The following is a 26,784-nucleotide window of genomic DNA, read 5'->3' as shown; positions in this document are numbered from 1 at the left end:
GTGCCTCTTCCTAGAGATGCTGCCTGGCCTGCTGCATTCACCAGCAACTTTTATGTGTGTTGCTTGAAATTCCAGCATCTGCAGATTTCCTCGTGTTATTTTCAGTTTTTTAGTTTTGGTGAAGGGTTTCAGACTAGAAACGTTAACTCAAGAAACATTTTCAATGTTTCTCCTTTCACTGATGCTGCCTCTAAGGTAACTTTCATTTTCTGATTACAAGATCAGCTTAAGACCATTAGATCATAAGATAGAGGAGCAGAATTAGGGCATTTTGGCCCAACGAGTCTGCTCTGCCAATTCATCATGGCTGATCCAATTTCCTCTCAGCTCCAATCTCCTACCTTTTCCCTGTAACCCTTCATGTCCTGCCCAAACAAGAATCTATCAAACTCGCCCTCAAACGTACTTAAAGACTTGGCTTCCACAGCTGCTTGTGGCAAAGAATTCCACAGATTCACCACTCTCTAGCTAAAGAACTTCTTCCTCATCTTGGTTCTAAAAGGATTTCCCTCTGTTCTGAGGCTGTGTCCTCTGGTCTAAGACTCTCCCACCATAGGAAACATCCTCTCCACATTCACTCTGTCGAAGTCTTTCACCAGGCAATAGGTTTCAATGGGGTCACCCCTCATTCTTCTGAATTCCAGTAAAAACAGGCCCAGAGCCATCAAATGCTGTTCATGTAGCAAGCCATTCAATTCTGGAATCATTTTCGTGAACCTCCTTTGAACCCTCTCCAGTTTTAGCACATCTTTTCTAAGATGAGGGGCCTAAAACTGCTCACAGTACCCCAAGTGAGGCCTCAGTGAGACCAGTGCTTTATAAAGTCTCAACATTACATTCTTGCTTTTATTTTCTAGTCCTCTTGAAATGAATGCTTACATTGTATTTGCTTTCCAGACCAGCTCAACCGCTAAATTAACCTTTGGGGAATCCTGCACAAGGACTCTCAAGTCGTTTTGCACCTCAGTTTTTTTGTATTTTCTCTCCATTTAGATAATAGTCAACCCTTTCTTTTTTTTTACCAATATTCATGACCATGCACTTCCCAACACTGTATTCCATCTGCCACTTCGTTGCCCTTTCTCCTAATATGTCTAAGTCCTTCTGCAGCCTCTCTACTTCCTGAAAACTACCTGCCCCTCCACCTATCTTTGTATTATCTGCAAACTTTGCAACAAAGCCATCAATTCCATCATCAAAATCATTGACATATAACGTAAAAAGAATTGGTCCCAACACACTTTTCTGTGGAGCACCACTAGTCACCGGCAGCCAACCAGAAGAGGTTCCTTTTGTTCCCACTCTTCCTCCTGCCAATCAGCCACTGCTTTATCCACGTTAGAGTCTTTTCTGTAATACCTGTTAAACAGCTTCATATGTGGCACCTTATCAAAGGCCTTCTGAAAATCCAAGTACACAACATCATCCTTTGTCTAGCTTGCTTGTTATTTCTTCAAAAGAATTCCAACAGATTTGTCAGGCAAGATTTTCCCTTGAGGAAACCATGCTGATTATGGCCTATTTTATCATGTGCCTCCAAATACCCTGAGACCTCATCCTTAATAGTTGACTCCAACATCTTTCCAAACATTGAGGTCAGACTAACTGGCCTATAGTTTCCTTCCTTCTGCCTCTCTCCCTTCTTGAAGAGTGGAGTGACATTTACAATTTTCCAGTCTTCCGGAAAATTCAATCCAGTCAATCTAGTGATTCTTGAAAGATCATTCTAATGCATCTACATTCTCTTCAGCCACCTCTTTCAGACCATCTGGTCCAGGTGACTTATCTACCTTCAGACCTTCCAGTTTCCCAAGAACCTTCCCTCTAGTAATGGTAATTTCACACACTTCATGACTCCTGACACCCGGAATTTCTATACTGCTCATATCTTCCACAGTGAAGAATGATGTAAAATATCTTTTCAATTTGTCTGCTATTTCCTTGTCCCCCCCATTACTACCTCTCCATCATCACTTTCTAGTAGATTTCCACTATCCACTACCGACACCTAGGAACAGTATCCATTCCTGCCTCTTTTTTATACTTTATGTATCTACCTCACTGATGACCAGCACTCAAGGATGTATGTATGCTTAGCCCATGGCTGTACTCTCTTTACGCCCATGACTACGTGGCCAGGCACAGCTCAAATGCCATCTATTTTTAGCTGATTGAGTGGTGTGGCAGTAACAACCTTGCACTCAGCATCATTAAGACCAAATAATTGATTGTGGACTTCAGAAAGAGTAAGACGAGGGAACACACACCAATCCTTGTAGAGGGATCAGAAATGGAAAGGGTGAGCAATTTCAAGTTCCTAGGTGTCAGTATCTCTGGCAGTATCTAGGTGCCAACATATTGATACAGTTACATAAAAGGCAGCTATATTTCATTAGGAGTTTGTGGAGATTTGGTACGTCACCAAAAACATTCGTAAATTGCTACAGATGTACTGTGGAGAGCATCCTAGCTAGCCGCATCACTGTCTGGTATGGAGGATCGAAATGAGCTACAGAAAGTTGTAAATTCAGTCTTCTCCATGACCAGCCTCCCCAGCATCCAGGACATCTCCAAGGAGTGATAGCTCAAAAAGACAGCATCCATCATTAAGTACCCCATCACCCAGGGTATGCCCTCTTCTCATTGCTACCATCAAGGGGGAGGTCCAAGAGCCTGAAGACACATGCTCAACGATTCAGGAGTAGCTTCTTCTCCTCTGCCACCAGGTTTCTGAATGCACATTGAACCCATGAACACTACCTCAAATCTTTCCTGTGGAAGTGCAGAAGATAGTCTTTTGAACTGTTAGTGATTTCATCTGGCCTGACGGTCAGTCAGTATTCCATACCCATATTACTGTCTATCAAAGTAAACAAAGGACTAGTATTACTCGGCACAATTAGTGTAGGGTGCAGAGTTACTGGGAATGCACTGCATGAGAGAACTGTTTTTCTGAAGCAAAACAATTTTCTTATTGAATTTGGCTGTTAAGAAACAAAAATAGTCAATCCACATAGAGCAAACTCTGGCTTTTGCTCTCAGCTGTTATACTGCACCTGTCTTCATTCTTTGTTTTTCAAAAACATTGTAAAATGTTTAGGGATATGTTCCCTAACCTACATTTACTTCTATAAACAATGAGTCTTTTTAAATTTTAAATTTCGACATACCATATTGTACCTAAGTTAATACCAGTTAACTTTTATTCTTATGTTTTATATATTCTATGGGCCGCTGGTGGCGCAGTGACATCAGTGCTGGATTCTGGAGCGAAGGTTCCCGAGTTCGAATCCAGTTGGGCCGCTCCCAGGCACGCTTTCCATCCATGGCAGGTTGAGTGTCGAGCTTGCAGCTCGGCCTCGTAAAAAAAAAAGCTGCGCTGTGAGAAGGACGTGGGGGACCACTCACAGATTCTTTCCTCCAAGACAACCACTTGAAAAAGTGGTTGCTGAGGCTCTGGCAGAGTATGGCACACTAAAAAAATACATATATATTCTATGATTATGTATTGCAATGTACTGCTGCTGCAAAGCACCAAATTTCACAACATATGCCAGTGATTTTAAACCTGATTCTGAGTTGTCTATTGACATAAGAGTTCATGCCGAGGGCAGAACCAGGATATGGGGATGTAGGGGAAATCAAGACTCTTGCATCTTCCATCAACTTTTACTACTTAGTTGGTGTCCCTATGTTTAGGTGAATCCCTAGGCTTGTGCCTGGGAAACCTCTCTTTTTGGTTGTGCCTCAAAAATGCTGAGAGCACTTACTTGGCCATATTTGAACTCATGCTGCTCTTGGTCAGACTGCCATTCAATATTGAGTTGTGGTGACTCATGTTGCTAGTGGATGGCCTTTGGTGATGTGTAGACCAGAAAATTCCTCCAGTTATGGAGTTTTAGGAGAGTTCACTGGACAATGAAATCCCTTGAAACTGATTGAAAGATTAGCACGTGGCCACCCATGTCCACTTGTCTGCCTTTTCATAGAAAGAATGTAAATCTTGCAATTTACTGCATTGCACCAGTTAGTTCAAGATAACTTTGTTTTGCATAGAACTGGGAGGACTTTCTGGAGCTTATTACATTGATATGTCTCTATTGTCAATAACAGGGAGAAGCTGCATGAATGTTGATTGAGTTTTAGGTTTGACAGTGTTGTAGGATTTTTTTTATTGATGGGTAAGGATTTAATGCTACTTGTTACTAATTTGATCGTGCAAGTAAGATCATGATTTTGGGAGGTTTTAGAACAACTTCTTGAGGCATCACTGATCATTCTGGCCATCTGCCACCGCTGCTTTTATTTCTGTTCTTAATAGCTTCCTGGGCCCCTAACTTGCAGGGCTCTCTTGGGAGTCCACCTATTCAGCAAGAATTTTAAGATGAGTAGCAGAAAGTCCAAACCAGGTTTTATGCTGCAATTGTTGTTAAATTCAATCCTCACTTCCATCTTAAAGTGCAGACATATTATGAATTATCATTGGTTAATTTCAGTTGATATTAATAGAAGTTGCTTATGCATATGCTGTACCAAAGAATAAAATGAGATAAATGTCACCATTTGAGATTCTAGTATTTGTCCTTGCATAAAATGTGTTTGTGTAAACCACACAATGTTGGCACTAAGGTCAATTAGCATAGTGTTATTTTGGTTTTTGTTGGCCATGAAATTTCTTGTCTGATCTGTGTTAATGTTGGTGGCTGAGGCATTAATATTGGTAGTGATATTAGAAATAACTATCCTGTGCTTTTTGGAAATTGGGTGCTGGGAACTTTGGCATCCAGTTGAGAAGGATCTCAATTTAATATCTGAAATCCCAAAGTTTAGCACTCTCAAATGCCAACCTACATTTTGTGCTTCAATTTTTGGAGCGGAAGGTCAAAAACCAGAACATAGAGTTGGTAATCCCACTTCAGAGTCACAGTATCACTCTGTTGAAGTGGTGAAAGCGGATTTAGAGAAAAGAAGGGAATGTACAGTAATTTGCAGCTAACACAAAAAGGCAATTCTCAGAGCTATGTTGATAGGTGAGGGCAAAATGTCAGCAAATGTTGTAGACTGTTTTTTAGCCTCTCCCTACTAGACCACTGTCATTGAAATATCTAAGCAATATCTAAGGTTACATGCCTTAATGATGACCACAAAGTGGATCAGACATACATCATCAAGAAGTGTTTTGAGAGGCTGGTCATGGCCCGCATCAACTCAAACCTCCTTGATACCTTGACCCACTGCAACTCACCTATTGCCAAAAGAGGTCAGTGGCTGATGCCATCTCCCTAGCCCTACACTCATCTCTGGAGTATTTGGCCAGTAAAGACACCTACATGAAACTGTTTATTCATTGCAGCTCCACATTCAGTACTACAATTCCAAACAAACTCCTCTCCAAACTGCTGGATCTTGGACTCAACATCTCCCTTTGCAACTAGATCCTTGACTTCCTAATCAACAGATTTCAATCAGTAAAAATAGCCAACAACATCTTCAACACAGGGGCTGCACAAGAGGTGTTCTCAGCCCCACTTTACTCTGTATATTCAGGACTGTGCGATCGAATCATGCTGTAACTCCATCTATAGATTTGTAGTGGGCAAAATCACAAATAATGATAACTCAGATAACCAGAAGGAAATTGAAGCCTAGTGGCATGGTGTCATGTCAACAAACACTCTCTCAATTTCAGCCCAAAGTGGATATATCATGCCTTGCTGTGCTCGCGACCGGAAGAAACTGTGGAGTTGTAGACACAGCTGAGCACACACAGAAGCATGGTCTCTACCTACACTTTTGGCTGACTTGGTAAACCAACCACTGTAATATTATAATCAAAGATTGAACCTATACTGATATTCTCTCTTCTTTCTCATCCCACCCAAGTCAAGTTTTATGGCATGGTGTTAAGGACCAGGCTCAAGGACAGCTTCTGTCCTGCTGTTTTCCCCTTGCGTTCCCTCAGTTCACTGATATAATGAAATAACCTGTACAGACAGCATGCAAAGCAAAGTTTTTCACTGTGGCTTGGTACATGTGATGATGATAAAGCAATTTAACAAAAGGAGTATTGTGTCAATGCAAGTAATTGGGATTTAACAGAAAGCTGCAGCAGGTAACTTCATAAAATATTGGTTAGGCTGCATCTTGTGTCTTGAATTGCCTTTTCTTGTTCTTACTCATTATGGCGTTACAGTTTTCATCTGTCAATACATATTAATTAGCAATTGTTTGCTGATTTCCGATTACTTGTTGTAAAGTTGGCATCTTTGATACCATTACAGATTTCAATGAAGCAGTGCCTGAAACAGAAAGACTAGACAGTAAAGCCCTAAAGGCTCGAGTTAATCTTTCAGCTAAGTCAAAACGACAGCGTCCTTCTCGGGCTAGAGTACTTGACAGCGTTAGTTCAACTGATGGTGATGATAGTCTTGAACGGAAGGTAAATGCAACTCTTCTAATTATCGTGTAAGTTTTGAGTGATGCTTCAAATTCATTAATTTACTAAAAAAAAATCACTACTCTATAAATTCTCTCTTTATTTCTGGAAGTGGTGTATTATGTAAAAGTATATTATGTATTTTAAAATTATTTTATGATAAATATTATAAAGGAAAAGAATGGATGTTATTAAATGCATTTAAGTGGCTAAATTTAGTATTTGAAGGCATAACTTTGTAGTTAAGAAATATCTGCAGATGAACAGATTGGTTCGACTTTCAAGTTAATTGGAGCATGGACATTCTTTAGTTTTGGGACTTCCTTTGTTCCTCAAGTATAATTTATAGTGTTGTGATCTGAAAATTCACTATGAGAGGTTGAGAAGATGATTTCTGGATACAAATTAGAAGAAGAATTTCACCTCCATTTGTTCATATTGGAAAATCAATGAATGCATTTTTCATAGAATTTTACATTGATCATGACGGCCACCAAATTGATGTTGGCTGAAAGTGACTGTATCCATTCTCAGTTATGCTGTCTACATTTCCAAAGCATACTTGAATTTCTCAGATTCAAATCATATCTACTATTTTTTTTTTGCTTATTTGTGGCAAGACCAACATGTATTGGCCATTGCTAATTGAGAACAGGTCCTAAAATACACCATTTAATCTGTGGAAAGTACTCCTACAATGATGAGAGATAGAATGGCATGTGACTTCGAACAACTTGGAGGTGTTAGTATTCCCTTGCACTTACTGCTGATGTGTTGTACTGTATCTCAGTAGGTACAATATTGTACTAATCATCTGGGTACTAGACACCTAAGAGTCAGGGATGTGCTATCAAGCTTCTGCAAGTTGCTCCAGTGCATCTTGTAGACAATACCTGTTAGATGGCTTAGTATATCAGTGGTGATAGAAGTGAATATTAGTGATGTAGAGTTGTAGAGTGATACGGCACAAGAACAGGCCCTTCAGTCCAACCCATCCACACCAACCAAGGTGCCTTCCTGAGCTGGTCTCATTTGCCTGCATTTGACTCTTATCCCTCTGTCTTTTAAATGGTATAATTGTACCTGTCACTATCACTTCCTCTGGCACTCATTCCATATACCCACCATTCTCTGTGTGGATAAATGTATCTCTCAGGTTCCCTTAAATCTTTTCCCTTTCACCTTAAACCCATGTTATTTAATATTAGATCATAACACATAGGAGCAGAATTAGGCCATCTGGCCCATCGAGTCTGCTCTGCCATTCAATCATGGCTGATCCTTTTTTTCTCCTCCTCCTCAACCCCAGTTCCTGGCCTTCTCCCCTTAATTTTTGATGCCATGTCCAATCAAGAACCTATTAATCTCTACCTTAAATACACCCAACGACCTGGCCTCCACAGCTGCGTGGTGGCAACAAACTCCACAAATTCACCACCATTTGGCTAAAGAAATTTCTCCGCATCTCTGTTTTGAAAGGGCGCCCCTCTATCCTGAGGCTGTGTCCAGTCCTAGGCTCTTCCACCATGGGAAACATCCTTTCCACATCTACTCTGCCTAGGCCTTTCAACATTTGAGAGGTTTCAATGAGATCCCCCCGCCCCCCCCCCGCCATCCATCTGAATTCCAGCAAGTACAGAGCCAGAGACATCAAATGCTTCTCGTATGATAACCCTTTCATTCCTGGAATCATCCTTGTGAACCTCCTCTGGACCTTCTCCAATGCCAGCACATCTTTTCTAAGATGAGGGGCCCAAAACTGTTCACAATACTCAGGTCAGGCCTTACCAATGCCTTATAAAGCCTCAGCATCACATCCTTGCTCTTGTATTTTAGACCTCTTGAAATGAATGCAAATTAGACTCTCTTAACTTTATGTATGCCTCTCATAATTTTAGTTATTTCTATCAGGTCAGCTTCCTTTACTCAAGTAGAGACTTCTCTCTAGTACGGCCATCTACATATTGCTTGAGAAAACTTGCCTGGACACACTTACATTCTACACCATTTAAACCCTTTGTTCTATATTATTCCCAGTCGATATTAGGGAAACTGAAGCTGCTTACTCATACAACCCTGTTATTCCTACAACACTCTGTAGTCTCCCTGCATCTTTGCTTCTCTCATTCTTGCTGACTCTTCAGGAGCCGGTAGTATAATTTCATCAAAATGATCATTCCCTTCGCGTTACTAAATTCTACCAATATAACCTAACTGGGCATTCCCCCTCAAAGTACTGTTGTGAAGTTCTCTCTAATCAAAATAATACAACTATCACTCTCTTACCTCCACCTCTATTGTGCTTGTAGCATCTATAGCCTGAAATTTTTAGCTGTCAGTCCTGCACTCAACCATGATTCTGTAATAACTACAGTGACCCAGTCCCATGTGCCTATCCATATCTTGAGGTCATTATTTTTGACCATCAGACCTTCCTCACAGCCTGTTGTGCTTCTGCATGTCCTGCTGATTGTACCTGCTCACTTCTATACTTGCCTCAACTTACCTGTTATGTTACTACTTTGTGTCCCACTCCCTGCCAAACTAGCTTTAATTTCTTGAGTAACTCCAGCAAATCTTCCTACCAGGATATTTGTTTGCTCTCCTGTTTAGGGCAACCTGTCCATCTTGTACAGATCACCTCTCCAGTGGTCAAGAAACCCAAATCCCTTCTTCCTACACCCACATCTGCCCTATCCTCCTATTTCTACTCTCAGAAAAACACCAGGGTTAATCTAGGGAGTAAAATCTCTGACACATGAGATTCTGCAGATGCTGGAAATCCAGAGCAACACACACAGAAAGTGCTGGAGGAACTCAGCTGGTGATGCAGTGTGTATGGAGCTGAATAAACAATCAACATTTCAGGCTGAGACCCCTTCAGGACTGAAAAGGAAGGATGAAGGAGGGCATGCTAGAAGGTGATAAGTGAAGCCAGATGGGTAGGGTAAGGGGGATAAAGTGAGAAACTGGGAGGTGATAGGTGGGAAAGATAAAGAGCTGGAGAATTAGGAATCTGATAGGAGAGTGGACCATGGGGGAAAGGGAAAGAAGATAATCACCAGGGGAGAGGTGATAGGCAGGTAAGGAGAAGAGGTAAGAGGCTCGAGTGGGGAACTGAAGAAGATGGAAGGAAGATGTGAAACAAAATTACCAGAAGTTGAAATCGTTATTCATGCCATCAAATTAGAGGCTTCCTAGACAGAATATTAGGTGTTTTCCCTCCAGACTGAGAGTGGCCCCATCATAGCAGAAGAGGAGACATGGATGGACATGTTGGAATGAGAATGGTTATAGGAATTAAAATAGTTGACAACCAGGAAATTTTGCAATGTAGAGGACATCGCATCAGGAGCACCCGTTACGCTAGATGACCCCAGCAGATTTGCAGGTGAAGTGTTCCCTCATCTGGAAGAACTGTTTGGTGCCCTGAATGGAGGTGAAGGAAGTAGTGAATGGGCAGGTATAGCACTTTTGTCTTGGGAATAAATGCCGGAAGGGAGATTTGTGGGGAGGGACAAATGGCCAGGGTGTCACAGAGGGAGCAATCCCTGTGGAAAGCAGAGAGTGGTGGGGGGGGGGTGGGGGGAACAAAGATGTGTTTGGTGGTAGTGTCCTGTTGAGGATGGTGAAAGTTGCTGACAATGATCTGTTGAATGAGGAGACTCATGGGATGGTAGATGAGGATAAGAAATCGATCCTGGTAGGGCAACGGGAGGATGGGATGAGCTCATTTGTCCAGGCAATGGAGGAGATGCAGGTGAAGGCAGCATCAATGATGAAGGAAGAGAAACTCCATTCTTTGAAGAAGGAGGACATCTCTGACGTCCTGGAAAGGAAATCCTCGTCCTGGGAACAGGTGCACACCCTTCCCCTTGATAATGTTCTGAAAATTTAGGCAGGGCCCTAGTATGTAGCCAGTGTGATTAGTTTATTTGGGTATTTAACTTGGTTAGGCACAACTGTTCTATGTTCCACCTGCTCAGTGACATCCTTGACCTTGGCACCTAGGAGGCAGCATAGGAACCCGGAGTCTCCTTCATTCTTCAAAATCTTTCTCACTAACTATAAAGTTTCCTATTACTACAGACCTCCATGATTTTGCCCTCCCCTGCTGTACATCAGAGCAGTCAGTGTGTTACAGACTTGCCAGCTGCTGCTGCTCTCCTTTGAAAGTTGGTTCTCTTCTCCCTCAATGGTATCCAAAATTGTATACTTGCTACTGACAGGAATGGTCATAAGGGAATCCTGTTCTTTCTTTCTTTCTTTCCTTCTTTCTTTCTTTCTTTCTTTCTCTCTTTCTCTCTCTTTCTCTCTCTCTTTCTCTCTCTCTTTCTCTCTCTCTCTCTCTCTTCTCTCTCCTCTCTCTCCTCTTTCTCTCTCTCCTCTCTCTCTCTCTCCTCTCTCTCCTCTCTCTCTCTCTCCTCTCTCTCTCCCTCCTCTCTCTCCTCTCTCTCCTCTCTCTCTCTCCTCTCTCTCTCTCTCTCTCTCTCCTCTCTCTCTCCTCTCTCTCTCTCTCTCTCTCTCTCTCCACTATCCCTTTCCTAGTGGATGAAATGCAAGTCAGATTAGCTACTTTAGCCTGGATAGCTTGTTAATTTTTGTTTTGTCATCCAGGCATGACCAGTGCCTTTTCAATGATGGAAGATCTTTTGAGAGGGGGATGTAAATCATTCACTGCAGAATACTTAGCTTGTTTCATACGTACTCCTGCTGCCACACTGCATGTGGCTGAACCAATTCGATTTCTAGTGATCTGTGACCTCAAGGTATTAATTGTAATGGATTTAATGATGATGGCGACATTCATTTTCCAGGGTAGGTTGTTTGGCACATCCTGAGATTTCTGATAGATTTCTGTGGCACAAGTTTTACTTGTCACAACCTTCATAGTCTGAACGTTGACCAAATCCTCTTGCATGTGGTCACCAGTGATCACATATCCAAGGAGTTTTAAATGAAGCCATGATGTCTACCAATGAGAAGATAGTAGAGAATCTCACTATTTACATGTTCCACTCCAAAGTGCTACTGTGTTTTGGAAATGTTTTTATCCAGAATTTATAGTCAAAGGTGAAACAGCTTGTGTGTTAATTCTGTACTTGAGTGGATTTTCTAGAAAGAACTTGCTAAGCAAAAAAAATCCTAATGCTTGAAAGCATGCAGGTACGGCAGGCAATGAAGAAAGCTAATGGCATGTTGGCCTTCATAACAAGGGGAGTTGACTATAGGAGCAAAGAGGTCCTTCTGCAGCTGTACAGGGCCCTGGTGAGACCACACCTGGAGTATTGTGTACAGTTTTGGTCTCCAAATTTAAGGAAGGACATTCTAGCTATTGAGGGAGTGCAGCGTAGGTTCACGAAGTTAATTCCCGGGATGACAGGACTGTCATATGTTGAAAGATTGGAGCAACTGGGGTTGTATACACTGGAATTTAGAAGGGTGAGAGGGGATCTGATTGAAACATATTATTAGGGGATTGGACAAGCTAGAGGCTGGAAATATGTTCCCGATGTTGGGGGAGTCCAGAACCAGAGGCCACAGTTTAAGAATAAGGGGTAGACCATTTAGAACAGAATTGAGGAAAAACTTTTTCACCCAGAGGGTTGTGGTTCTGTGGAATGCTCTGCCTCAGAAGGTAGTGGAGGCCAATTCTCTGGATTCTTTCAAAAAAGAGTTAGATAGAGCTCTTAAACATAGCGGAGTGAAGGGATATGGGGGTAATGCAGGAAAAGGGTACTGATTGTGGATGATCAGCCATGATCACAGTGAATGGCAGTGCTGGCTTGAAGGGCTGAGTGGCCTACTTCTGCACCTATTGTCTATTGTCTATTGAAAGCAAGATCCTGGATTATGACAGGGATATCCTTGGTGTAAATCCAACACAAAGCAGGGTCAGACCAAGCACCACCCACCAAAAAAAATCATCAACATTTGAAAGCCTGTAACCATAACCCTAATTTCTGACATCCGATAGCATTTGAAAAATAACAAAAGTACTAGTAGTTTTGAAGTTAAAAATGATTATAATCAAAATAGTTAGAAATATTTAAACAAATGCTACTAATTCAATCCATGTAAGTTAATGAAGAGGTTCTTAAAGAGATTGCAAAATTAAAGTGACTGATGAACAAAGAAATTGCCTGAGGTAAAAGAAGAAAATGTAAGATATAGGAAACCTGAGGGTCAAGCTTGACAATGAAGCTAGTATGAAAATAAGAATATAGCTGAGGTCTGATCAGAGTCCAGATCAGTGGGTGGGGGTGGATGCACTATAAAGCTGTGCTGAAGATCTTGGTTTCCATTAAGAAAATGAAGCCAAACTCAGACAAGTCACAGTGGGGATAGGAGTGGAAAGTGACAAACCGTCAGGAGTTTGTACTGTGCTCGTAGTTAAAATGGGAATGTTTGCTAAAGCTATTATCTTGTTCTCTCATCAATGTGAAATGAACCTAACTGTAAGCAATAGTTTTTCAATCTTTCCCATTTTCATGCAACTTTGTTCTCTAGTTTGTTTTGATGTTCCTTTTGCTTTTATTAAGATGCTTGTGTATGTTGGTTGCTCTTCTCTCACTTTATTTTAATGATGCTGCCTCTCTTTTTTAAATGCATCTTGTTTTTGATTATGTTTTTTTTTAGGTTTAAAAGGATAAAAGTAAAATATTCATTGAACTCCCCATAAACTTGTTGATTTGAACTATCTGTTTCTGTCTTGTCTTTTATTATTTGAATTAGTTTGTTATTTCTCTTCAACTGGTCAATTTTCACAACTAAAACTGTTCCATCATGGGATAAATATGTGAATGGGGAGGTTATTCTATGTGAACAGCTTAGTGGTGTTGGGAAATAAATGTGTAATTGAGCTGTAAAAGACCTTGAAAGGTCTAACTGAAGAAAGTATTTCATTTTTTTACAGCTATGATTGCATCACTTACATTGGTGATTTAATCTATTTGTACTGATTGTGTCCACCACTTTCTTACAGGCACAGGCTTTCATGTAACATGACTGGATTGATGCTGATGTAGTTGTTTCCTCAGGATGGAAGATCTAGAACCAGGGATATTATCACAGAATTAGCTATTTATGGTAGTGATGTGGAGAAATTTCTAAATCTTTGGAATTTTCTACCTTGTAGGGCTGTCGATACACAATCGTTTTGAGTAGTTAGAAAACTGGAATTGGTAAACTTGCAAACAACAATAAGTCTTAGGAATGTGGAAATTGAACAGTGAAGTAGATCAGGCATTAGATTAGGCATGATCTTATTGAATGGTGGACCAGATAGCATGAAGGACAAGGCTGGCAGAATTAGGGAGCCCTGGTTAATGAGGGATATTGAGGCTCTTGTCAGTAAAAGCATGGCAGCATGTCAGGTCCCTTGAGTATAAAGCATGTACACTTAAAAAAAGAATCAGAATCAGAAATTAAGAAAGGCAAAAGAAAAAGCACAAGATATCCCTGGCAGATAAGATAAAGGAAAAACCTAAAAGTTTCTATAAGTGTATTTAAAAAGATGGTGTATTTAAAAGAATAGGTTCTCTAAAGGGTCAGTGTGGTCATCTATATATGGAGCCTCAAGTGATGGTCAAAATCTCATCTGCACTTACCATGTAGAAGGACAGGAAAGCTACATATTGCTATTTTTAAAGTGAAGGTCTTGCCAGGCTTGAAGCATCGAAGTGGATAAATCCACAAGGCGTGACTCAGCTATGCTAGGACATTGTGGAAAGCAAGGGAAAATATTCAAAATCAGAATCAAATTTAATATCACTGGCATATGTCGTGAAAGTTGTCATTTTGTGCAAGCAGTTCATTGCAAAACATAATAAAAACTAAGTTAGAGTAAGTAATGTGTATACTTTTTAAAGAAGTTAAGTAAGTAGTGGGTAAAGAAGTAGTGAGGTCATGTTCATGGGTTCAATATCCATTCAGAGATCTGATGGTAGAGGGGAAGAAGCTATGTCTAAGTCATTGAGTATGTGCCTTTAGTCTACTGTATCTCCACCCTGATGGTAGCAATGAGAAAAGGGCATGGACTGGTTGATGGGGGTCCTTGAAGATGGATGCCGCCTTTTTGAGGCATCTCTCATTGAAGATATCCTAGATGCTAGGGAGGCTAGTGCCCATGATGGAGCTGACTGACTAATTTTAGAACTTTCTACAGCTTATTTCAATCCTGTGCAGTGCCCCTCCCCCATACCAGACATTGATACAGCCAGTTAGAATGTTCTCCACATTACATCTGTAGAAATTTGCAAGTCTCTTTAATAATATACCAAATCTTCTCAAACTCCTAATGAAATTTTGTCACTGCCGAGCCTTCTTTGTAACTGCATCGATATGTTGGGCCTAGGATAGATTCTCAGAAATGTTGACACCCAGGAACTTGCTCACCTTTTCCACTTCTGATCCTTCGATGTGTGTTCCCTCATCCTACCCTTTCTGAAGTCCACTTTGTTGTAAACCTGGCAGATATTTTTGTATTTTATTAATTGCAGGCAAGGTACTGGAAGGTTGGAAGATGTTTAATGTTAAGCCTTTATTTAAGAAAGGCTGGAAGGACGTGCAAGGAAATTATAGGGCAGTGAGCCTTACATCAACAGCAGGAAGGTTTCTGGAAGGGATTCTGAGAGAGAGGATCTTTCCCTTAAAAGAACAATGACAGATTAGGGATAGTCAGCATGCTTTGTGTGTGGGAAATCATATTTCACAAATTTGAATGAGTTTTTTTTTGAAGAGGTGACCAAGAGGATTGACAAGGACAGAACAGTGGACATTCGATGCATGAACTTCAGCAAGGTCACTGATATAGTCCTGGGTGGTAGACTGGTCTTGAAGGTTCGAACTGGGATCTGGGATGGGCTAGTCAATTGGATACAAATTAGGTTTGGTGACAACAATCAGAAAATTGCTTTTCAGATTTAATGGCTGTGTTCAGTGGTATACCACCAGGATCGACAGCTGGGTTCCCGTTTGTCATGTATGTTAATTATTGGATGGTAGGTAATTATTTGAAGGTAGCTGACATAGTAAGCTTTCAAATGATAACAGAATTGGTGGTATAGTGGACAGTAAAGAATGTTGTCTAAACTTAAAATGGGATTTTGATCAGCTGGGAAAAAAGGTGAAAGAAAGGCAGATGGAACTTAAATGTGAACTGATGCATTCTGGGAAGTTAAATTTGGCCAGGATATGCACAGTAAATGGCAGGGCCGTGTGAGTGTTGTTGCACTGAGAGAAGCAGGAGTACAAGTGCATATTTTTCTGAAAGTAATAGCACGGGTAGACAGGATGGTAAAGAAGGTTTATGGCATGCTTGACTTCATTGGCTATGCATTGAATATAAAAGTTGGAACTTTAGAATTGTACAAAATGTTGATTGCATCACTTTTGGAATATTATGTGCATTTCTGGTTGTTATGTTATATGAAGAATGCCCTCAAGCTAGAGAACGTCTAGAAAAGATTGAAAAAGACATTGCCTAGACTGGAGGAATTGCGTTATAAGTAGAGAATTGGGTAGGCTGGGACTGAGTTTCCTGGAGCGAAACAGGCTGATTGGTGACTTGATATCGAGTTTTATAAAATTGAGAGGCATAGATAGGGTAGCTAATCAGTCTTATTCCCAGAATAGGAAGTCTAAAACTAGAAAGTTTAAAGTGAGAGGAGAAAGATTTAAAGGAGATCTGAGGGGGAATGCTTTTCAGAGGTGCATGGAACTAGCTGCCAGAGGAGTGGCAGAGGTAGAGATAGGTGCAAAGACAAGGTTAAAAATAGTTGGATAAGTACATGGATAGGAAGGGTTTGGAGGATAAAATTCAAATCCAAATGGGATTGGTAAGACACTTTGGTCAGCGTGAATGAGTTGCTGTATAACTCTATGAAATTGTGTTTGAAGGACGATATAAATAATCTGTTTCATGCTTATCACTTCTTTGGCATCAATGTTTTCCCAAAAGGAAGGGCACGAGGTTCTAACTTGTGAATTCTAAGTTAATATTATAGATTTAGCACTTTCTCTTTGCTTTTGCACTCTGTGTTCTTATTTATAAAATCTGGGCATGCTTGAAATTTTAAAACAGCTTTGTCAAGTTTTTTTTTGGCTTTTAAAACATGTAAGTATCTAAACCCCTAAGTCTGTCTATTCCTTTTAAAGTTTTGCTGTTAATATATATGTCCTCTTCTTATTCTTTGTCCTAAAATGCATCACTTCACATTTCTCAGCAATAAATTTCATCTGGTATGTATGAACCCTGTCTACTAATTTGTCTCTGTCTTCCTGAAAATTTTTAATATCCTCTTCATGTTAACCACAATTTCAATCTTTGTATTTTTATCATATTTTGATAATCATGCCCTGATAACTAGACACTAAGAGCAATGATAGTAATACTAAGCTGTTGTAGGTGTGGAGGGCACTACTGATTAGATGCCTGTATTCTGAATAGTAGTAGTTAATCATAAATGCCTCTTTTTGTATCTTTGAGATTTTGTTCACAACATTTAATATGTTATGTTTATTTTTTAATCAAGAAGTCTATATATATTTAGAAAGTGCAAATTCACAACAATGTTACATTTTCTTTGATATTCAAATTCACTACATGCACCTAGCTTTCAAAACTGGTGGAGGGCAGTAACATTAAAACACCTTTTTTAAATTTGGAGAAATCTATTTGATATATTGCTGATAAAGCTGATTTTGGAAACATGCAATAATCTTGATTATTCACTAATGTTTGTGTGTTTTTCTTTAAAAAAAATGTAGTTACAAGAACACTCAAACAAAATTATTGTTAAGACTTGACTATACCAAGAAACGTTGAGGAACAAATTTATCTTCAAATTCTAGCTTTGTGAATTTCTGAACCACAGTCCTATCTCTGGGCTTGTATTTGTGATTTCATAGTTATACATAGATTTTAATATTGACAATGAGCTTTTGTTGTGGATTTCTATTTGTTATGGTTTAATACTGCAGATAATTTCACTTTTTAACATTCATTCTTGTTATATAACCATATAACAATTACAGCACAGAAACAGGCCATCTCAGCCCTTCTAGTCCGTGCCGAACTCTTACTCTCACCTAGTCCCACCGACCTGCACTCAGCCCATAACCCTCCATTCCTTTCCTGTCTATATAGCTATCCAATTTAACTTTAAATGACAACATCGAACCTGCCTCAACCACTTCTGCTGGAAGCTCGTTCCACACAGCTACCACTCTCTGAGTAAAGAAGTTCCCCCTTATGTTACCCCTAAAGTTTTGCCCTTTAATTCTCAACTCATGTCCTCTTGTTTGAATCTCCCCCACTCTCAATGGAAAAAGCCTATCCACATAACTCTATCTATCCCCCTCATAATTTTAAATACCTCTATCAAGTTCCCCCTCAACCTTCTACGCTCCAAAGAATAAAGACCCAACTTGATCAACTTTTCTCTGTAACTTAGGAGATGAAACCCAGGTAACATTCTAGTAAATCTTCTCTGTTACTATCCAAATTAGTTCAGACATTTGAATTAATCCCAACACAGCTTTTAAAGTTCCTGAATTGCACGTACACAAAACATATGCTGAAGTTTTCACTGGTTTCTTCATTGATCTTGCCTGAAACTTCCTTATGAAGCTTATTTATAGATGCTGGAATAAAAACTAGAGTGAAACAAAGGTTGGTGTAGTTCTACTAATGGTGATTTGGCTGCTTTCTTTAGTCATGGATGTGTCCCATTGCATAATTATCAGAATAGTTGTATGCTCTTTTGGAAGGTAATTCCAGTTATTCTTTCCTTCATGTAAACATCAGTGAAAAAGTGTATAATCAAAAAGTGAGGTGGACTGATTCTGTCAAGGTAATAAATGGAGCATGTCCCATCTATTGAACAAATCTTGCAAGCTACACAATCAAAATTTATCAATTACAACAATTCAATGTAATACAAGTCAATTAAATTCAGATGTGTGAAGGAGTGATGGAGGGAGAAGGAGCAACACAATGTTTTCATGTATTTACTCAGATTGCTGCAGGAAATTCTAGGCAAAGAGCTCAAAATTTAATTTATTTTCCATTAGATCAAATGTATGCTAATTGTTGATTTGAATTTGTGAAATGTTTTGTAATCCAGTATTGGTAAAACAGATATTTTCTTCGTCTGAAAAAGCCTGCACTTGTACATTTTTATTCATGCCATTCGTTAGTAATTGTAGTTTAGGGAAATGTGTGGTAATTCATCCAAGTTTATTTTCTTTCTTACCAAGAAAGAATGCATGATTCCTTTCAATTTCTCTGCAGAATTTAGGGTTCCGATCTATATTGAAAGATGTGATTAAACTACTGAGACTGCAGTAAAATTTCATCATGATAATAAAGGAGACTTGAGGGCAAGGGCTTTTTACGCAGAGGGCACTGGATGGAGGGAACAGGCTGCCAAATGAAGTGGTGGCGGTGGGTCCTGTTACAATTGGACAGATTTATGGTTAGGGAATGTTTAGACCTGGGATTCCCAACCTTTTTTATGCCATGAGCACTGACCATTAACCAAGGGGTCTGTGGGCCCCAGTTTGGGAACCTATTGCTTGGAGGGGTATGGGCCAAATGCAGGCAAATGGGAAAAATTCAGGAAGGCACCTTGATCTACATAGATGAGTTGGATTGAAGGGTCTGATTCCATGCTTTATTAAGGGTTCCTAAACACATCTTCACAGTCTAAGGCATTTGCCACCATGCAGTGATCTTGGATTGACATTTTGTATGCTATTCATAATTTCATTCGGGTCTTGTATTTCTTCCTCATTAAATTAAAAGCCTATAGATAGTATTGAAAGCCCAATGCATAATTCCAGATCTCTCTTTCCAACATCTATGAGGACATGTTCACAAGCACCAGATTCTAGAGCATCTTCATTGTCTCCAGTAATCAGCAATGCAGTCTTCATATTTGATATCAGAGTGGAAAATCAGATTCTGGGAGAACATAATCAGCATGTTTTGATAACATTGGAGTGCTCTTTTCAGGATGCTGTTGGAGAATCCCCAACCTCTTCACCTTCAAAATATTGCCACCGTGCTGCATTGCCTTCTTTGCATCAATTGGACAACGAATGCAAAACGAGAAAGTCAGCAGGTAAATAGCATCACAATTTTGCTCTCTTCAACTTCTACCTATTAATCAAATTTGTATGATAATAAAACTTAGTATGTCTATTAAAGGAAGACAAGTGATTGCTTAAATACCTTTGCTGCATCAATTCACTTTTCCTTTTGAAATGTTAACAGTAATTTTAAATGTTAAGTTTTGAAAGCTGTCATCTGTACATGTGATATGTATCTATTTAATGATATTATGCATTCCATTTTAATGTTTTTATGGATTTTCTTGGTGTTATTCCTCTCACAATTTGGAAAAAACACATATGGGAAACTATGGATTCTGATGCTGCAGGTGTCAGAAAATAATCCTGTAATTGAAATGACCAAGTCTGGGTAATGGTAATTTGTTTTGTTGGTACATTCTTTTCTAAGAGCCTTTTCATCATCCCCATTAGTCAGTAGTCTGTATTGCATCTAAAATATCACATTGGATTCCAGATGACAGCACAGCCATTGCTTCAAAGAAAGGCAGATCTCCGGTGATTCAGAAAGACAGCACCAAACAAAAGTTTCATGATTTTAGGTAGGTTACAATTTCTAATCCCCAATTCATATTCTATCATACATGCTAGAATTGACAGTGACTACCTAGCTTGAGTAAAGTATGCAAGAAAATAATCAATGTTTGCTGATGATTCAAAGCTGGTTAGCTACGTAAGTTGTGGAGATAATACAGAAGGATTTCAGGGGATATGGACAGGTTGAATAAATGAGCTAGAACTTGACAGAGAGAATATAATGTGGAAATATATGATCTGATCTATTTTGTTAGAAAATGTAGAAAAGCAGAGTATTTAAGGTTTTATTATTCTAAGGGTGTCCTTAAATAACTGCAATTTGGTAAATGCAGCAAGCAATTAGATAGGAAAATTGTATTATCCTTTACTTAAAAAGTATCTGAGTACAATCAAAACATCTTCTCGAAATTATCTTGGGACCCTAGCTGGACTGTGTCTGGAATATTCTGTGAGGGTCTGGTGTTCTTTCCCAAGGAAGGATATATTTTTGATGGTGGAGGGTAGTGGATCTTCAAGTAAATTGTGGATGTTCAGTCACTCAGTTTGTTCAAGACGGTGAGCAACAGCGTTTTTGATATTAAGATATCAAAGAATCTGCAATAGGTAAGTCAATAGGTACATTTAATGTCAGAGAAACGTATACAATATATATCCTGAAATTCTTGTTCTTCGCAAACATCCACAAGAACAGAGGAGTGCCCCAAAGAATGAATGACAGTTAAATGTTCAAACCCCAAAGCCCTCCCCCCAGCTTCCCCACCCCACACATAAGCAGCAGCAAAGCAACGACCCGCCCCCAGCAAAAAAGCATCGGCACCCCCCACCGAGTACTCAAGCATGCAACAAACCATCAGTAAAGACACAGACTTGCAGTACCCCAAGGCCTACTCTTTCACCCAGTATTTTGACATAACACAGGCTCCCTCTCTCCCTATTAAGGGAAAAAGTGGTATCCCCCGTTTCATAGCGAGAGGGGAGACATAACAAGGGAACTCACCGATTTATGGTGTTACAGGTCTGTTTGCATCGCTTCTGTCAAGCTCTGTGCCCAAAGAACATGGGTCTCTGGGCACACAGCCAGCAGCCAGCTCACTGCTTTTCAATCTTCCATCTCCCACGACGTATCAGGTGGCGGCCGCAATGGCCTTGAATCTGCCTGCCTCCAGAACCACAAAAATCCAGCACCCTGAAGGCACACTAGTCTTCCAGGCTGCACCCTTGGCATATCAAAAAGTGGCCGGTTGTGATGCCCTGAGAGTGGGCCCCATTTCCTCAAAGAACTGAAGTCAGAGTGTAACTCCAGGTCAGGATCTTCAAAAGAACCTTGAAATGGAAAAAAAGATATCAAAGATAGAAGTGGAGCTGTTTCTGAAGATGCAAGCAAAGGAGTTGCCGTTAGGTGCCATCGTCCTCCTAAGCTCCGTCCCAGTCAGTAAAGGAAAGTTGTTTTAGAGTAAAAGATCAATAATAACTTATCAAAGGGATTAATAATTATATGGGGTTGTAGGGTAACATAATTAGGAGAAATGTGCATATTAGGAGAAATGTGCATAATTCACAGCTACCGACATTGAGTTGGGGTTTCACCTTAAGAGGCTGGTCTGACGAGATGATGTGATTTTGTAAAGAATTTTAGCATGCTTTTATGTGTAGCTTTGGAGTTCAATAAAATATGTTACAGGTTTCATTAAACACAAAACGCCTCACTTTGTTTTATTTGTGAAAACCTATATTGGTGAGCCCAATTCTGTAAGGATGTTTCCAGAGTTATTGAACATGTTTGGCCAACGCAGTCGCTGTGAAATTGTTGGAGTTTTGGGAGCAAGATTGCTGTTGCTTGGTTTGTACAAGCTGAAGCCCAGTTTACACTGCAAGAAATCACTGCCAATAACACCAAATTCTACTACGTGATAGCGTTGCTTGGAAACTCCGCAGTTGAAAGAGTGATGCATCTGCTAAATTGCCTAAACATGATAAATACTGATCGCTGAAAACTCACCTATTACAGACTTTGGGACTATTGGAGTCTGAGCAAACCAAACAGTTACTCTCCTCACCTGGACTCAGTGATGCTAGGCCTTCGGAACTAATGGACCACATGCTGTCTGTCCTGGAAAATCACCATGCTTGCTTTATTTTTAAAGGACTCTTCATGCAGCAAATTCCTGTTCAAGTTCGCATAGCCCTTGCTATTACTCCCATGAGTGCCTATAGGGAGCTTGCTAAAATGGCTGATAGTCTACACTAAGCTAGGTAGGCAGCGGTGCATCACTCCTCCTCCTTTTTCTACCTCAATAAGTCCAGTCAGCAAAACCCCAACTTAAGAACGCCGGTGGCTGCAAAACATGCTCAGTTTGGCAGGAACGCCAACCGCCTTGCCGCTTCAACAGTGCCAGCACTCAGGACATCAGAGTTCTCTGAACACCATGGGTTCCAGCTGCTAGGGTGGTCTGCTGTTCAGAGTGATGCTTCCTGTGTGACGCGGATGCTCAAGTGAGTGTACTGCCAGCATTTCATATTGATGAGAAGGCAAAGAGCAATAAAATCTTTCTGGAGGCCACCAACAGCAGCAGGATCCAGACTTATGGTACACAATGGGCGATGCTGTGCTTCAGTAGGCGACATTACACATGGGACTTTGTCCTGGTTAAAGTGGCTAGACCTCTGCTTGGTGCAGCTTTTCTGTATGTCCAAGAACTATTAGTCAATCTTAAGAACTGCCGGCTTATGGATGTCAAGGACTTGGGGTTGTTACCCTGCCCCCCTAGTAAGTTTTCCGCAACGACCCTGTCAAGCGCGTGCACCACCGCATGTGAGTTTGCTCGACTGCTGGGTGAATTCCCAGACTTCACCAAGCCCACATTCTCCAAAACAGTCGCAAAATATGTGATTGAGCACACATTCCCACAACTGGCCCACCAGTCCACGCACATGCATGTAGACTGGACTCAGAAAAACTGGCAACCACAAAAGCTAAGTTTGCCAATATGGGAAAAACTCAGAATAGTATGCCAATCGAATAGCCCCTGGGCTTCACCCTTCCATGTGGTCCCTAAGTGCAGTGGTGTTTGCCACACATGTGTGATTACCAATGCCTTAACGAGGCTACTGCCCCCGATTGTTACCTGGCACCACACATTCAAGACTTTTTGGCATGTTTCCATGTTGATCTAGTTAGGGGCTACCATCAGGTGCCTGTGTGCTCAGAGGGCATTCCAAAAACAACTGTGATAACCTCATTTGGTCATTTAAGTTTCTGCACATGCTATTTGGATTGAAAATTGCAGCACAGACATTCCAACAGCTGATGGACTCTGTATTAAAAGACTTCGATTTTCTTTTAGTTTACCGGATGACATTCTTACAGTCAGTGCATCCAAATCTGAACATGTATCTCATCTCTGCATACTTTTCGCGCGCTTAAGCCAACATAGGTTGATTGTTAACTTTACTAAATGCCAGTTTGGTTTGTCAACCATTGACTTTCTTGGCTATCGCATCTCCACAGAAGGTGCGAAATCACTCCCATCAAAGGTAGCCATTATTAATGGATTTCCCACCACCCCTCACTACTAAAGAAACAACAGGAGTTTTTAGGCATGGTGAATTTCTATCCACGCCGCAAGGGTTTAGCTCCATCTCAAGGGAGACTTCAGCCACAAGAGTTTAGCTTCATCTCGAGGGAGCCTCGGTGATCCCTTCACAAGTCTTTAAAAAAAAGCATGGATGATGTCCTCCACAGTCGCTGGAGCCCTTTCCCGTCATTACAGCATCCTTTTCTGAAGAAACAGCTCTCTTCAGCATCCGTATTGCTTATATTGTGCTTTTGTTTCTTTAAAGGTTGCCTCACAATTACACTTGTGTGATTTAGTACCAAAAGGTGTGAAATATACTGTATGTACTATCTCTACCCAGCTCCCTCTTGCAGAATTGATCTTGTTTAATTTCAATTTTGGGAGATTACATTTTAGAAATATTTATTGAGAATTTTTGCATCTCGTATTGTAACTTCAATTTCCTTTTTAAAAAATATTGAATAATTAAGACTGATTGAAATATAGTGATCTACAAACATATTTAACCTGGTTTTTACATGACTAATTTATTTTACAATTTATTGCAGGTGTCCAGCACAAAAAACATTTAGCAAAGGGAAAAAACAGAAAGACAAAGTGAAAGAAGCCAATAGACTCTCATCAGGAAGCAGGTATAGTGCAATACTATCCATCATAGATTTTGGTGTATGTTTACCTTACAGGTTTCATAAAAGTTGATCATGCCGCTTAAACAAGATGAGCCTATTAAACCCAGAACAGGGCTCACCAAATCCATGTAATTAGTAGAATTGTTTTATTCAGTACACATTTTCTTAGGCAAATTTTTAATTGGGGAAGGGCAAATTATGAGGCTATAAGGCTAGAACTTGCAGATTTGAATTAGGATGATGTTTTTGCAGGGAAATGTACTATGGACATGTGGTCGATGTTTAGGGATCTTTTGCAGGATATTAGGGATAAATTTGTCCCGGTGAGGAAGATAAAGAATGGTAGGGCGAAGGAACCATGGGTGACAAGTGAGGTAGCAAGTCTAGTCAAGTGGAAGAAGGCAGCATACATAAGGTTTAGGAAGCAAGGATCAGATGGGTCTATTAAGGAATATAGGGTAGCAAGAAAGCAGCTTAAGAATGGGCTGAGGAGAGCAAGAAGAAGGCATGAGAAGGCCTTGGCGAGTAGGGTAAAGGAAAACCCCAAGGCATTCTTCAATTATGTGAAGAACAAAAAGGTGACAGGAGTGAAGGTAGGACCAATTAGAGATAAAGGTGGGAAGATGTGCCTGGAGGCTGTGGAAGTGAGCGAGGCCCTCAGTGAATACTTCTGTTCGGTGTTCACCAATGAGAGGGAACTTAATGACGGTGAGGAAAATATGAGTGAGGTTGATGTTCTGGAGCATGTTGATATTAAGGGAGAGGAGGTGTTGGAGTTGTTAAAATACATTAGGACGAATAAGACCCTGGGGTCTGACGGAATATTCCCCCAGGCTGCTCCACAAGGCAAGGGAAGAGATTGCTGAGCCTCTGGCTAGGATCTTTATGTCCTTGTTGTTGACGGGAATGGTACCGGAGGATTGGAGGGTGGCGAATGTTGTCCCCTTGTTCAAAACAGGTAGTAGGGATAGTATGGGTAATTATAGACCAGTGAGCCTTAGTTCTGTGGTGGGAAAGCTGTTGGAAAAGATTCTTAGAGATAGGATCTATGGGCATTTAGAGAATCATGGTCTGATCAGGGACAGTCAGCATGGCTTTGTGAAGGGCAGATCGTGGCTAACAAGCCTGATAGAGTTCTTTGAGGAGGTGACCAGGCATATAGATGAGGGTAGTGCAGTGAATGTGATCTATATGGATTTTAGTAAGGCATTTGACAAGGTTCCACACGGTAGGCTTATTCAGAAAGTCAGAAGGCATGGGATCCAGGGAAGTTTGGCCAGGTGGATTCAGAATTGGCTTGCCTGCAGAAGGCAGAGGGTGGTGGTGGAGGGAGTACATTCAGATTGGAGGATTGTGACTAGTGGTGTCCCACAAGGATCGCTTCTGGGACCTTTTCGTGATTTTTATTAATGACCTGGATGTGGGGGTAGAAGGGTGGGTTGGCAAGTTTGCAGACGACACAAAGGTTGGTGGTGTTGTAAATAGCGTAGAGGATTGACGAAGATTGCAGAGGAACATTGATAGGATGCAGAAGTGGGCTGAGAAGTGGCAGATGGAATTCAACCTGGAGAAGTGTGAGGTAGTACACTTTGGAAGGACAAACTCCAAGGCAGAGTACAAAGTAAATGGCAGGCTACTTGATAGTGTGGAGGAGCAGAGGGATCTGGGGGTACATGTCCACAGATCCCTGAAAGTTGCCTCACAGGTAGATAGGGTAATTAAGAATGCTTATGGGGTGTTAGCTTTCATAAGACGAGGGATAGAGTTTAAGAGTCGCAAGGTAATGATGCAGCTGTATAAAACTGGTTAGGCCACACTTGGAGTACTGTGTCCAGTTTGGGTCTCCTCACTATAGGAAGGATGTGGAAGCATTGAAAAGTGTACAGCGAAGATTTACCAGGATGCTGCCTGGTTTAGAGAGTATGGATTATGATCAGAGATTAAGGTATCTAGGGCTTTACTCTTTGGAGAGAAGGAGGATGAGAGGAGACATGATAGAGGTATACAAAATATTAAAAGGAATAGATAGAGTGGATAGCTAGCACCTCTTCCCCAGGGTACCACTGCTCAACACAAGAGGACATGGCTTTAAGGTAAGGGGTGGGAAGTTGAAGGGGGATATTAGAGGAAGGTTTTTTACTCAGAGAGTGGTTGGTGCGTGGAATGCACTGCTTGAGTCAGTGGTGGAGGCAGATACACTAGTGAAATTTAAGAGACTACTAGACAGGTATATGGAGGAATTTAAGGTTGGGGGTTTATATAGGAGGCGGGGTTTATATAGGAGGCAGGGTTTAAGGGGCGGCACAACATTGTGGGCCGAAGGGCCTGTACTGTGCTGTGCTATTCTATGTTCTATGTAACCAGAGAGAGACTGGAAAAGTACAGCTTTGGAAGTTAACTCATTATTTGGTACTACAGAAAGCACACAGTTTTGGTATCAATGCATTTCTTTAACATACAAAATGTGCTGCAC

At 40.7% G+C, this 26,784-nt stretch overlaps 1 protein-coding gene across 3 annotated transcripts in view; it reads left to right on the top strand.

The window, feature by feature from the left end:
• ppp1r9a (protein phosphatase 1, regulatory subunit 9A) overlaps nt 1–26,784 on the top strand; it is a 262,073-nt gene that overhangs the window by 173,171 nt on the left and 62,118 nt on the right. For all 3 annotated transcript variants that reach the window (XM_063043820.1, XM_063043819.1, XM_063043818.1), the window contains exons 12-15: nt 6,282–6,439; nt 19,455–19,563; nt 20,028–20,112; nt 24,231–24,314. In XM_063043820.1, coding sequence (XP_062899890.1) covers nt 6,282–6,439; nt 19,455–19,563; nt 20,028–20,112; nt 24,231–24,314 — 436 coding nt within the window. The remainder of the gene's footprint in view (nt 1–6,281; nt 6,440–19,454; nt 19,564–20,027; nt 20,113–24,230; nt 24,315–26,784) is intronic.

This window comes from Mobula hypostoma, chromosome 3 (assembly GCF_963921235.1).
Source record: "Mobula hypostoma chromosome 3, sMobHyp1.1, whole genome shotgun sequence".
In the NCBI taxonomy this organism is placed as follows: Eukaryota; Metazoa; Chordata; class Chondrichthyes; order Myliobatiformes; family Myliobatidae; genus Mobula; species Mobula hypostoma.
The sequence above is the reverse complement of the archived record's forward strand: the minus strand, read 5'-3'. Positions and strand labels throughout refer to the sequence as shown.